Source organism: Molossus molossus, unplaced genomic scaffold (assembly GCF_014108415.1).
Source record: "Molossus molossus isolate mMolMol1 unplaced genomic scaffold, mMolMol1.p scaffold_m16_p_18, whole genome shotgun sequence".
Lineage (NCBI taxonomy): Eukaryota > Metazoa > Chordata > Mammalia > Chiroptera > Molossidae > Molossus > Molossus molossus.
In genome coordinates, this window is record NW_023425353.1 from 68709622 (window position 1) to 68724164 (window position 14543).

Genomic DNA, 14543 nt, shown 5'->3' on the forward strand with positions numbered 1-14543 from the left:
TCCGGCTGTGGCCGAGGAGGTGGACCACGGAGACGCAGAAAGTGGAGAGCAGAGGCCTGGCCTTGAAGATGGGGGAGGGAGCCAGGAGCCGAGGGAGCCCCAGCCTCCAGGAGCTGATGGGACTGAAGTCAGTTCTCTGCCAGGACCCCCGGGGATCCCTGGGGTCTCCCCGGAAAGGAACACAGAGCCCCCGCTGACACTGACTTAGCCAGGGCGGCTTCTGCCGTGGGATTGGAGAATGATAAGTGTGCTCAGTGGTAGGCCACTGAATCTGCGGACATTCGTCACAGCAACAATGACAAGCCAGCACAACCCTGCCGAGTGTTCTATCGCCTCCTCTGCCCAGGAGCGAAGGCAGTAGCTGTGCCAAGTCCTCGGCCAAACCCTCCCCGGTGCCGCGAAGCCGTGTCCCCCGCCCTGCACCCCTGGCCCACACTGCGTCCCAGCCGCCGCCGCCCATTTCGCTTACCGTCCATCGGGGAGCCGTTGACTCGCCACTTGATGGTGGGCTTGGGCTCTCCCTCTGCCTCGCACAGCAAGATGCCACTGGTCCCCGTGCTGTACACGCCACTCTGGGGCTTCTTCGTCCAGTGAGGGGGCTCTGGGAACAAAGTCAGGGTTTCTCAGGGGTTTCATCTGCATCAGAGGGTGGGCGGAGGCCCAGGCCTGCACTTCCGGGACACACCAGCAGGTGGCAGACACGGCAGGGGCTCAGGGCTGTGTCAGGCCAGGGTGAGTGTGTGTGTGTGCGTGTGCGTGTGTGTGCATGTGTGTGCATGTGTGCGAGCGCGTGAGTGCATGTGTGTGTGTGCATGTGTGTGAGTGCATGTGTATGAGTGTGTGTGTATGCATGTGTATGAGTGCATGTGTGTGAGTGTGTGTGCATGTGTGTGCATGTGTATGAGTGCATGTGAGTGTGTGTGTTCATGTGTGTGTTAGTGTGTGTGTGCATGTGTGTGAGCGCGTGAGTGTGTGTGCATGCATACATGTGTGCGTGCGTGCGTACATGTGTGTGTGTGCATGCTCGTGCCCGTGTGTGTTCTCACTTGGACGTCCAGCGTGACAAGAAACTCGACATGCCGAGGACAGCCGTCCACAGTCTCCCTCCGCCCAGGAGCCCTCGTGACAGCCCGGAGGAGGAACAGGCAGATGGCTGTTTCCTGCTGCTACAGCGTATTTTCAAGTAGCAGCAGGGAATTCAAAAACGCTGATATCAAAGAACCTTCTTAAATACAATGAACGTGTTCAGCACTTTTTCTCAATATTCCCTAATGAAAGGCTTGCAGCCTTCACGGTCCTGGCTGTAGCTGTTTATCTAGGAGCTGCAGTGTCTCCGGAAACAGTTGTGCTGAAAGGGGAGGGAGCCTACGAGCCAGGCCAGCTCTCTGCCCTCGGACAGCGGAGGAGCCACGTGTCCATCGCCCTGCCGGCGCCCCAACGTCACAACTCCGAGCCGGCGCCCTGCAGACCGAGGCGTTCTCTTTACTGCGCACACGCCGTCGGGTCTCGTCACCCGCGGACACCGCTGCGTCGGGAGCGAATCGAAGACTCGGAAGAAGTGCGGAGGGTTTGGCCAATCGGATCTCTGGGAAAACCGCACCGTCCCTGCAGGTCCTGGTTCCCCTGAGGGGTTGCTGGGTAACCCCTCAAGATGTTCTGAATTTCCATTTTTAGTCCAAAAGGAAAAGTCTTCAAAGGACACAGATATGTAAAATAAAAAATGTCATCTGACTGTCATTTTAAAGGAGGAAATACAAGTTACATGAAAAGAAAACAAAAAGCATACAAAGAGCCCTGGCAAGTTCCTCCCGGCCAGACAGGTGGCCTGTGTTGACTCCACGGGTGCGGACGTCCCTCCTGACCCAAGGTAAACGTCCTGGTCCTAACCTGCAGCCGGCACACATTTCATTTACCCGGCGGCAGTCAAGCTGCACAATGGACACCACTGTCCGCGGAGAAGGGTTTTCTTTTTCATACGTGTGTGTGCATTTTCCAGGGTATGTTTAACTGGTTTTTGTTTTTGTCTTTCATAAAACCTCATGAAATGAAACACCTGAGGTAGAGTTCCGAGGACATGAAAATGCTCCTATTTTCAACAGAGAGTTTTGGGAGCAGTAACGTTACCGGGACCTTGGGATGAGCCGCCCGGCACACTGACTGATTCTCTACGCTGACTGTGCATTTGAGGGCGGCTGGGCGATCTCAGAAGGTCTCGTCTCAAGAAGAGGAACGTGTGACTGTGGGTGCTGACGAAGAGTGACTAGCGGTACGGGGGTGACCAGAGGCCAATGGATATAAAGATTTCGACCACTGTGTTGTACACCTGCAAGGAATATATGTCGGTGAATCCTCAATAAAATAGTAAAATTAAGGGGATTACGTCACAAGGACGTTTCCCTACATCGTCACGTGCACTAAGGTCAAGATTTCGATCCCCTTCTCCTCCCGGGAATTTCATGGACTCCTTGGTGTCCACCTTCACACCCGTGGCCGTCAGGGCTGGGAGGGCCGACGTGGGCGCCTCATCCAACCCTCTCCCCTGTGGACGGAGGGCTGAGCTTCGAGGAGTCACCCGGCCTGCCCAGGTCCACGCGGAGAAGAAGCCCCTCCGCCCACGGCTCCGTGGACAGACCCACGGGGTGTGCAGCATGGAGACCAAAGCAGTGGTTGGCATTTCTCTGTCATTGCTATTTTCAGTGTGGGCCACGGAGAAGGACCAAGCCCACTGAAGCCACCGACGGTCCATTTCCGCTTCCGAATCCAAGGTCCCCCGTCATCCGCCAACTGACGAGAGGTTCTGCATACTCGCTGAACCATCGATAAACTTGACCTTCAACCTTCCTCGGGTCTCTCCAGAACTGTGCGGACTTTTCTTTTTATGCTTCTTGTCCCCGTGTCTCCTGGGGACGCAAGCCGAGGATGGCAGACTTGGCCACGGACGAGAGAGACTTGGTCTGTCCTGCTCCGTCGCCTTGAGCTGCCGCGACACTGTCCTCACCCAAAACCCAGATGGAGCCTCTCCCAACGGGGTCCCGTGGGGGCCCCGAGACCCGCGATCCCTGAAGGCCCAGGGTTACGCCTCCTGTGTCTCCTTGGGGGGGCACCGTGAGTGTGGAACCGAAATGACAGATCCTCAAAGATCCAGTGCACAGGCCTCGTCCGGGGAGAGGTGGCCTTGGACAGGTGAGCTGCACCAGCTTCCAGCCGGCCCCCCTCGCGCCGTCTGCTGAGGACCCGGCCACAGGGCAGAATCGGGGGTCGGGGTGAGGCTGGGGTTCACAGGGACCGAGAACAAACAGACCTGTTCCAAAATTAGACCGTGCGACCCTGTCCGGAAAGGTGAGAAACCGAAAAGGCTAAAATGAAGGCTCGAAAGAGAAACAAAAGGTTAAAATGGAAAAGTCTGAGAGAAACACCATCACCGGGTCTTATCCTAAGATATAAGGAAACTGACGTTAAAACTGTCCTCATGTTGTCCTCACTGTACATTAAAAATACGAGGTCGATGTTTCTTACGCTGGTGGCCGAGAGGCAAGGGTCTAACGGTTAGACTCCGGTGAGCAAGCCAACCAGAGACGCGTCCTCGGAAAGAAAACAGAAGGAACAGAAATCCTGGACCCTGGAGCACAGCCCATGGCTGCTTGTTAGCTGCAGACTCCTGTCTACTACATGTATTCTCAGTAAATAAAAACCGTTACACCTCCATTAAACCGGGATATAATTGTAACTGTTCAGAAATAGGTTGGTTACTTTAAAAGGAGGCTTTCTGAGGTCTAGCAATGACTGAACCGCATTTGAATTAATGATCTTCTAAAAGCCAAGACAGCTGCAGACACAGAGATGAACACAGAGGTGCACACAGAGGTACACACAGAGGTGCACACAGAGGTGCACACAGATGTAATCACAGAGGTGCACACAGATGTACACACAGAGGTGCACACAGAGGTACACACAGAGGTGCACACAGAGGTGTACACAGAGGTACACACAGAGGTACACACAGAGGTGCACACAGATGTACACACAGAGATGCACACAGAGGTACACACAGAGGTGCACACAGATGTACACACAGAGGTGCACACAGAGATGCACACAGAAGTGCACACAGAGGTGCACACAGAGGTGCACACAGATGTACACACAGAGGTGCACACAGAGGTACACACAGAGGTGCACACAGATATACACACAGAGGTGCACACAGAGGTGCACACAGATATACACACAGAGGTACACACAGAGGTGCACACAGAGATGCACACAGAGGTGCACACAGAGGTGCACACAGATGTACACACAGAGGTGTACACAGATACACACACAGATGTACACACAGACACTGTCTTTTATCACACAGAAAACTCAAAGGTCTCCCATGGTTCAAACACTGACAACGTCATTGGTGGCGGATTATTTTTAAATGATCAGTTCAGATGTGATTGTGGTCATATTTTGATTCCTGAATTTATAATGGTTTAGATGCCATTTTAATATACATTTTATATATATTTATGTTAATGTATAGATTTAATAGACTCTATATATATGTTATTTATATAAACTGCATATATAATAAATATAACATGTGCATTATTATAACATGCATAAATATTGTTAATATATACTTACATATTAGTTCTATGATGTTAATATGTTCAGTATATATTAATTATAGATTTCATATATTATATATGACATTGGAAGTTAATTATATATAATTTTGGACGAAAAGGGGCCACCCGCTAACCTGACAGGCTCAGGGGTGGGGGTCCCCTTGGCCAACTCAGCGACCTGACATGACCGCACAGGGTGGTCTGAAAACTTCCCAACTGACAGTGGGTCATGGGGGTGGTCCTGTCCCAGGCCGGTGTCTTCCCTGACAAAGGTCAGTCTTGACCTTAGCTGAGCCCATCGACTGTCTTTCTGCATCTATGATACCCCGTCTGTGGAATGTCAGAGTGACCCCCTTTTCCAGGCCCCTCGGGGCACCACCTCCCAGCAGAACGCAGACCTGTACACATTAACTGTCCTCCACCCACCAGTGTAAACGAAGCCTGTGTCTCTCCGTTTGTTTTTTATCCAGTCCGGGAGGTCTCCCCGCGTGGCTTTCTCCCACCCCCTAATCTACTCCCGGTGAATTTCACGTGACCCCTTCCGTCTACCCCTTTGATGCTGACGCATAAAATAAGCCGCACAACTGCCGCTCTCCGGAGCATTTTCTCACTCCTTCGAGGTTTCGCTTCCAGGCAGTGGTCGTCTGTTTGGCTCAAACGAGGCTGTGAGCGCTCTCTGCAGGTCTGGACGTTTCTTACGTCGACATGATAAATAACATAATCATGTGTGTCTACGTGTGAAATGTGCACAGACCTCTGGAACGAAGAGCGGCCCGGCCCACATCCTGGCTGCTGTGCAGAATTCCGCACATGACAGAATTTGCAGGAGCGTCTGCTCCCCATTGAGGCCGTCGCGGCTCCAATCACAGCAGAGACGAACCTCACAGGGGCGGACAGCACAGGCACAGCTCCGACCCGGCACGGCGGGGCCTTCAGCCTGGATGTGGCTTCCAGTTCACGGCCGCCCTGCCCTTCCCGTGTGGCCACGCCCGGTATTTCACTTGACTGAGCAAGAGACAGAGGAGGCGGGAGGAAGGTCCCGGAAGGCAGAGGACAGTGGACGGAAAGCGACCTGGCCGGTGCCTAGGACTGAGGAAGGCCGGGTCCATGCTGCGTCCACTCTTAACAAAGGACAGACGGGATCCGCAGAGCCCCTGGCAGGGCGACCTCAGGGCCAGCCAGGGGCCTCATTAAGAGGCAGGATTAAGCTTCCTAATAAAAACAGCATTTGCATCTCAATGGTGCTAATGGCTGTTTCGTGAATGGGGGGGACAATTTGCTCAGGAAACCTGTATTCCTGCAGTCAACATTTCCAATTGAGTAATTTGTTGTCCCTCCTTGACTTTGTTTTTTCCCAAACCTCGCAGTTCTACAAGCCTGCCTTCCAGTCAAGAAACCGTGGCCAGACTGTTAAAACATTCGGCTCCGGAAGCCACGCTCCAGCCTCTGGAGGGGTTTCCTGGAGTCAGCGGCCCGCCGGGCGCCGGCTCTCTGGGGTGGGCTCCCGGGCCCTGTGTGCACTGGCCGGCCTGGCGCACAGTGTGGCCGACGTACTGAGTCTCCAGGACGAAGATCATGGCCGACGGAAGCGTCTCCAGCCCTTCGTCTCTGAGCGCCTGGGTGAAGGAGCCCATGCCCAGCCAGGCCCCCCGTGTTCATGTCCCTGCGGGGCACCGGGCTTCCCTCCTCCCGTCGCTTTGTGGCTGTTGAACAAGAACCATGATTTTCCCATCGCGGCCTCCTGGTCCTCCTCGCCCGCCAGTCACGCGTGTGGGAGAGGTCTTGGGGACACCGTGATGCTCCCAACAGCGGCTGAACCAGTCACCTCGACATCTGCTCATGGGTGGCATTTGCATGGTGGCCGCCAACAGTGGCAGGGGCCAGACACAGTGTCCTCTGGGGACGTGAGCTTCAGGAGGTGACGGTTATGGGGACATAAACAAAGCCCCGGAGCACCAGTCCCTGGACAGAACCCTAAAAGGGACCGTTCCCTTCAGCACGAGGCCCACAGAGCGAACGCAGGTACGGCCCCGTCGTCACCACTTCACCATGCGCAGGAGACCCCGGCGCGGCCAGGCCAGGATACCGTCCGCGTCCATCACACTCCTGGATGACGGGGAGTCTGAGGTCCGCCCAGCAGGTGTGGCCCAGTCTCTACATTCTGGGGCCCCCTCGGTAAACGATGACATCACTGTCCACTTCTATTTTTTTTTATCCTCACCCGAGGACATTTTTCCATTTGTTTGTTCAGATAGAGTGGGAGGGAGACAGAGAGAGAGAAACATCAACGTGAAAGGGACACATCGAGTGGCTGCCACCCGCACGACCGACCAGGGCCGGGGACAAACTGCAACCGAGGTACATGCCCTTAGCGGGAACCGAACCCGGGTCTCTCTGGACCACAGGCCGACGCTCTAACCGCTGAGCCAAACCGGCCAGGGCCCATTTGCTTCTATAACACCACACACAAGCGCCCCACCACCATTGATCCAACTGCTTGGGCTCGTGGACAGGGAGCCGAAATATAACGGGTTCTGGCGCCTTTTGATGGAGAATTCATCTTCCACCACAGGGTTGATGACTCCAGCTCCCTAACTACCAGCATGAGCCTCACCTGAGCCCAAGCCGTGCGCAGAGACAGGGACCCAGGAACGAGAGCTCAGACCGGATTCGCCTGCTCGTCTCACGTGTGAAGAAAGTGGAGGCGAGTCATGGCGGACACGGCAAGTTAGTAACAGACGGGACCCGGGGTCGCGCTGCCCCCCCCGCCCCCAACGCTTCCTTCCGCAGCAGAGTTCACCGCCCCTCAGGTCTGACCGCGGGCGGCACCCGGGTACATCGCACCAAGAATCTTCCCTGTGACACGGGGACCAGGTTTCACGGCACAAATCCGGGGAGTCACTGTGCCTCTCCCCGATGACATCCTCTCGTCCCTTCTCTGCGGTCTGTGGGGTGAGTGGCGGAGCAGTGGCTGATGGGATACCCGGTGCCCAGTCTGCAGCCCAAAGCGGGAACAGCGTCCCTGTTTTAACATACACGCTTCACACGCGTGAACCCCTATTTCTGGCGATCAGAAGGAAAGCAGGTCCACGGAGGGGCACACGTACCTTCTACTGTGACGTGGAAGTCGTGCGTGGCCGACCCCAGGGAATTGCTGGCCGTGCACCGATAGTTTCCTTTGTCCTGGAAGGAGACGTTCTCTATCTTCAAAATCTTGCCGTAACTTTCTTTTGTTTCTCTTCCTTTTGGTAAATCGCCCCCTATTTTTTCCCAGTCAACCTGTGGAGTTGGTCTGAAACAAAATAAATAAATGACAAAGGTTTTTCAAAGGGCAAAATAAAAGGGAAGAACCCCCACGGGACACAGGCCTCCTCAGAGTGTTTTCTCGTGGGCCCCCGGGGTCCGACCGAGTACATCCGCATCCCGGGGCGCAGACCTGCCCGCCCCGCCCACGTGCGTGCGCGCGGGCCCCCCAAGTCTCTGCCGTCACCTCGGGTGAGAGGACCCAGGGGGAGCCCGGGCCGGGACCCCTGAGCGGCTTTCCCGGGGTTGGGAGGACAGGAGAGGGGGAGGGAGCCCCACATCCCTGGCCCAGAAAGATGGGATCACGCAGTCAAAACAAACAGGAAAAGAAAAAACACAACAAAATCCGAACTGATCATGTGTCGCCCGCCACAGGGTCACTTTCTCCACCTTCGTAAGGGGACGGGGGCGGGAAGGGGTCAGCCGGGTTCAGGAAAACACGAGATCGGCCACGCGGGCGGCAGGACCCTCGGTGCTGGAGAGTAAGCACCGTGCTCTGAGGCTGCTCCTGACCGGCGTCCGCCCGTCTCTCCGCGGGGTGAAGGCGACAGCGCGGGAGACACATGGTGCTGCCGCCTCCCCTCACTGGCCTCTTCACTGTCCACTGCGCTGCGTCTCTGAGCTCGGGCGGCGGGTGGGGACTATGGCCGTTTCCCAGGAGGGTCTGCAGGCCCAGGCAGTCAATTCATCTGCGCAAGGTCACGGGGTGGTGAGGCGCACGGCGGAGGGGACTCTCAGGTCATTCTCTCCGTCACCACAGGCCACACATCTGTGCTCTCCTCCTCCTCCCCCAGCAGGACACCGGGAATCTGTGCCCAGAGCCAAGGAGCTGGTTCTCGGTCGACAGCGAACACCGACCTCGCGCGGCTGCATCACCGTCTCAAAGGGTGTCTGCTCACAGTGGCTAAAGGAACACACGGCCTTGCGGACAGACATCGGCCGTGCGGACAGACATCGGCCGTGCGGACAGACATCGGCCGTGCGGACAGACATCGACTGTGCGGACAGACATCGGCTGTGCGGACAGACATCGGCGGGGAAGGCGAAGACCCCTTGACCTGCACAGATTTGCTGCCTCCTCACCCCTCCAGGCCCAGGTGCTTCCTGCCCCCGACTGGCGCCCCAGCTGACCTCGGGCCAGGGCAGAGGGCGCAGGGCAGAGGGCGCAGGGCAGAGGGCGCAGGCAGGCGGAGCTGGGCGCACCCGTGAGGCCCGGCCGAGCTCACCACCGAGCGGGCGCCCGGCCCCTCCAATGGCCTGCTTGTCACCCATCTGTCCACGTGGCCCCCCGCCACGGCGCGGGCTGCCCTGGACCTCAGTCCCTCCCGAGCCGGAGTCTGTCGTGGGTCCAGGCTTCCAGGCTGCAAGCTCGCGCTTCCGAGAAGGTGGTTTTTGTCTGTTTGTTTTGCCGGGTCCTTGAAAAGTACGCGGATGCTCTGCAGCCTGTTCCTCGGGAGAACAGAGCACAGCGATCCTAGGTACCAGGGGCCCTGAAGTGTCATTTATCCGGAGCGGCCCTGGACCCCCGCACATCCGCCAGCTCAGCCTTTGTTCCTCTTTCTGTCCAATTCAGGAAGATTCACAGACGGCGTTTGAGCGGAGGAGATGGAAGGGGACACGCTGCTTAACCCGTGAGACGGGCACGGTGTCCGACGGGCACGAGCCCCTGCGGAAGGTCCCCGTTTCAGCGAACCGTTTGGCGTTTTCACTGTTGCTGACCAGTGATGGCGACACTACATGTTCTTCCGGTTCAGAGACAGAGCCACCCTCCGCTCCCACCGCTGGACAGACCTGCTCCTCCGGTTGCAAGTGCCGATAAGTGGGACGTACAGGGGCTCGGAGGGGGCGCTGGGGGGGGGGCTGCAGGTCTTGGCCCCTCCCCCCACCTGGCCCATTGGAGTCTGACCAGTGAGCTGGAGCTCTGGGCTTGAAGGAAAGAGAGAGTCACAGAGCTTGGGGGTGTCCAGCCAGGGGCGTCTCTCCCCGACGTAACTGAAAAGCCCTCATCCGAACGCGCACTGAGCTGTGGGCGCTCCGGCCTCTCGCTCTGCCTCCTGCGCCAGGAGCCAGGTCCCAGGCCAGGTGCCCTCAGCTCGGGGCGGGACGCCCGCCCTGCTCCCCACGGCGCTGCCCCCGGAGGGCCGGGCGTGGGGTGCACAGCAGGGAGGGAGAGAGGGTGGACGAGGAGAAGGTGGCGGAACGTGGCTGACTGTGGGTGGGGGTCACACAGCAGAAGGAGCGGATCAGGGTCAGCCAGGTGCACCTGAAACCTGAATGATCCCAGTTACCAATGTCACCTCAATGTCACCTCAATGTCACCTCAAACACTGAATTAAGAAGAACAGGGAAAGAAGGTGTGACTAGTGAGGGACCCTCGGCTCCCCTCGGGGGGCGTGAAGATGTGCTTTTCTGGGTCAGAGAAAGTCCAGGTGATTACAGGTTGTCAGACTGTCTTAGACCACGTGGATGGGCCTGTGTGCCATGGGGACCTGAGGGTGGATCGGGTCCCCGGGACCTGAAGAGGGAGCTGGGCTCACCACCTACGAACAAGGGGACGCAGGGCCCCGGCTCTGAGGACGGCACTCGGCAGGCGGAGCTCAGGGGACGGTGGTCAGTGCCCTGTCCCCCACCCTCACACTGACCGAGCGGAGTGAGTGCCCAGGCTCAGCCCCAGCCCGAGGCGGAGTGTGAAGTGGAAATTACTTCCCCCAGAAATGTAGGGACTCTTTTTCTTTTAATCCTCACCCGAGGACATTTCTGCATTCATCTTCAGATAGAGTGGGAGGGAGAGAGAGGAAGAGAGAGGGACATGAGTGGCTGCCACCCTCTCATTCCCAACCAGGGCCGGGGACAAACTGCAACCGAGGTCCGTGCCCTTAGCGGGAACCGAACCCGGGTCTCTCGGGTCCGCGGGCCGACGCTCTGACCGCTGAGCCAGACCGGCCAGGGCGGTAGTGACTCTTTTTAAATAGAAACAGTTGGGAACGGGGGTGGGACACTCCTCAACGGCAGCTCGGTCTGCACACAGCGGACAGACAGACAGGCTGGCAGGACAGCGTCGGGACGGGGTACTCACAGGCCTTCCGCGAAGCACTCCAGCAGCAGGGTGGCCCCCCGGAGGACCGTGGCTGAGGACTCAGGGCCCAGACTAGCAGGAGGCAGCAGCAACCTGGGTTTTCTCTGCTTGATCGAATTTGCTGAAAAACAGGGATCTCGGATGTTTCTCGAACCAAGAGCCTTCACGTCCTGTGCCCTAAAAACTTTCTCAGCATACGTCACCCTGTGTCCGTGTGTGAGGGTGTGGGGTTGGACACACGCCCCACTGTGGAATGTTCCCACTCAAAGAGACGCCCTCCCGCCCTGCAGCCGGTGTCGGGGGGCCTGTCACCACTGGGCTGTCGTCGTCCGGGAGCCCAGACATGGCGAGAAAACTCTCCATGGGGCCCGTCGGTGGCCGATTCAGTTCCACATGGTGTGTTCTGGCCCCATCCGATGTCTGTGTGTGTTCATGTGTGTGTGCCTGTGTGTATTTGTGTGTCTGTGTCTGTGTCTATCTGTGTATCTGTGTGTGTGTCTGTGTGTGTGTATCTGCGTGTATCTCTGTGTGTGTGTCTGTCTGTGTATCTGTGTGTGTCTGTGTATATCTGTGTATCTGTGTGTGTCTGTGTGTGTGTCTGTGTGTATGTCTGTGTGTGTGTGTCTGTGTATCTGTGTGTGTATCTGTGTGTATCTGTGTGTGTCTGTGTATCTGTGTGTGTGTATATCTGTGTATCTGTGTGTATCTGTGTATCTGTGTGTGTCTGTGTGTGTATCTGTGTGTGTGTCTGTGTGTATTTTTTTTGTCTGTGTGTCTGTGTGTGTGTGTCTGTGTGTGTCTGTGTGTGTGTGTGTCTGTGTGTGTCTGTGTGTGTGTCTGTGTGTATGTCTGTGTGTGTGTGTCTGTGTATCTGTGTGTGTCTGTGTATATCTGTGTATCTGTGTGTGTCTGTGTTTGTATCTGTGTGTGTGTCTGTGTGTATTTTTTGTGTGTGTGTGTCTGTGTGTGTCTGTGTGTGTGTGTGCACGCGCACCTTACATTGAACACGTCCATGTACTCATGCACTTTCTCAGGTCCCTGCTACGGCACAGCCTCCTGGACCTGCAGGCAGAGGCCCGACTCGGACACCAGGCGTCTGGGAACTGGTCAGACCTTTCTGTGACTCCGGGTGTCTGGGCTCAGAGACGCCCTGCGGGACGGCCCTCTGCACCAGGCTGACCGCACAGGGAGACACCCCTCTGACCTTCCCACGCGACCTCCTCAAGCGCAAGGCAGTCGGGACCCCGTCTCTGGGTCACACCCTTCCCCGAGGTCCACATGGCCTCAGTGCCAATCACCCACCGCGGTGGGAAGAGAAGGGGCTGCCGCCGTCAGAGCGGGGTGCAGCCACACACCTCTCGGGTGTGCCCATCGGGAAAGACGCAGCACCACTGTCATTACACATACACGATGGGGCTGTATCTACAGACTTCCTGTTACACAGTGATCACATCGATGTCTACACCCATGTCCGTATAGTTAAATACACTGGGCACATTGTTAAAATGACTCTTCTGTGTGCTGTCAAGGTGTGATACACATATCTGAGTGATTGGCCGCAGAGACAACAACGCTGGCTGTGGACTGAATCCGCCCCCCTTCTGGCTGAGGGGGCGCAGCTCCGAGTCGGCCCCCAGGCCCCAGACACTGCCGTGCGGCAGAGGTGGACGCCTCCGGGCCTGGGGACAAAAACCTTTTGCTGTGTTTGTAAAAATAATCCTGCTCGTTAGGAAACACGCTCACCCCACGTCTAAGTCAGGGTTACTCAGGCGGCTCCCACAGAACACCGGCTCCGGTGGGTGCTCCGTGGAGAACACAGAGACGTGTTCTGGGCGCTGGCTTTGGAAGGGCTGCGATGTCTTTCTCCGAGTCACTGACACGGACAGTGCACACCAGGTGTGCTGGGAAGTCCCGCAGGAAAGTGACCTTTGAACTCTCTTAAACACAATGTTCCCTGCACTCGCTGACGCTGAAACATTGTTTCCTTTCAGCCCTTCCAGCGTCAACCACGATGTCTGGACAATGAGAGGCCTCGCGGGGCCTGGGAACAATGACTCCATGCAAAGTGCGTCATCCCCCACGTGTGTTCCTACCTGTCTGTGTGTGAGTCACATGATCCACACATACGCGGTGTATTCCTACAGTGATGCGTTTATAAATATCACCCTTTTGCCTATATTTAAGGGGAGAGTCATAGATGCCTGTACGCTAAGGGATTTTCCTTGCCATGAATGTTCATGTTTTGATAAACTCGCGAAGGGACTGAAGGGAAAATGCAAATTCTGCGGCGGCGCTGTCCCTGCGCCACTTACCCCCGGAGCCCGACTCTGTGGGTGGACGGGAGGCGTTCGCATGCGTCACTGAAATGAAAGATGGAAGAAAACACACAAACACAGCGGTGGATGGACACTCGGGAGGGTGGACAGGTGTTTTCTTAGGAAAATGGCAAGATGAGGTGCACCCTGGCTTCGCTAGGACGTCGTCTTGAGGGAAACAGCTGAGGAAACACTGACACGGAGCTGGCCTGGGGCAGCACCGCCGAGTCCAGGCGCGGATCCCAGCCCGGGGAAGTGGGCTGCGGCTGCCGGACCGGCCCCGGTGCAGCCTGGGCGGCGTGGGTCTCACGCGAGGACGGAGACAACACCAACTACCCAGACAACGGCCGGCCATGCCCACTCGGGCTCGGGCAGCCATCTCCCCTGGGCGCCTGCGGTTCCTGCTCCCCGAAGACCTGCTCCCGCTGGGCGCCCGACTCGAGCAGGAAGGAGGGGCGTGTGGGACAGAGAGTACAGGGGCGACGGAATGGCCAGCCTGGGGTGCCTGAGACACCCGGGAATATCGCTGTGCTTCGCTCCCTGAAAACGACTAGACCTGTGGATGGCAAGCGGCATGTATTCGTCTGTGAACTGCGTGGTTTTCTGGTGACGAGGGACAGAGCCCCGAGCCTGCAGGGACGGGGCCTCGCCTGGCGCCGCCTCCGGGGCTGAACGGAACCCCGGTGGGAATGCCAGCCCCGCGCTCGCTGGCGTCGGCGAATGGAGCGCAGATGCGCTGTCCCCGGCGCCCGCCGCGGGGCGGGAAGGATTGGACTTACAGCTGTTCACCGTCAGCTTCATGGGCATCTTCTGCACGATGGTCCGCAGCCGCGGGAAGGCGGCAAAGCAGCAATAATCGTTGCGGCTGTCCCTCTCCTCCACGTGGGCGAAGTACAGGTCGCCCTGCTGGCTCATGTACACGCGTGCGTCCTGCCGGATGTGCTCCAGCTCTGCAAGGGAGCCCGGCTGTTAGGGGCCGCGGCCCTCACTCCCTGTCGCCGCCCGGGTCAGCTCCGCTGTCCCACGGACTCACTGCGTCTGATTTCTCAGGTCTGTCCTCCTAGCCCCTCGGCCTGGTTTCACCACGGGAGCCGAGAAGGAGGACACAGGTCCACCCAACCCGGGCGGGGGCACGTCCTCGGGGCCGCCTCTGCCCCTTCTCCTCCCACCTCCCGGGCCTCTGCTTCTGCCCCACGGGCCTGGGGGACCGGTCAGGAAATGAGTCCAGTT

General features: G+C 57.5%; 1 protein-coding gene across 1 annotated transcript in view; it reads right to left on the bottom strand.

Annotated features, from left to right (window-relative positions):
* The window catches only part of CHL1 (cell adhesion molecule L1 like), a 58160-nt gene that overhangs the window by 25406 nt on the left and 18211 nt on the right, over window positions 1–14543 (bottom strand). Inside the window, exons 5-9 of the mRNA XM_036266749.1 lie at window positions 14093–14263; window positions 13311–13358; window positions 10999–11119; window positions 7727–7911; window positions 470–601 (exon numbers count right to left, since the gene is read on the bottom strand). Coding sequence (XP_036122642.1) covers window positions 470–601; window positions 7727–7911; window positions 10999–11119; window positions 13311–13358; window positions 14093–14263 — 657 coding nt within the window. The remainder of the gene's footprint in view (window positions 1–469; window positions 602–7726; window positions 7912–10998; window positions 11120–13310; window positions 13359–14092; window positions 14264–14543) is intronic.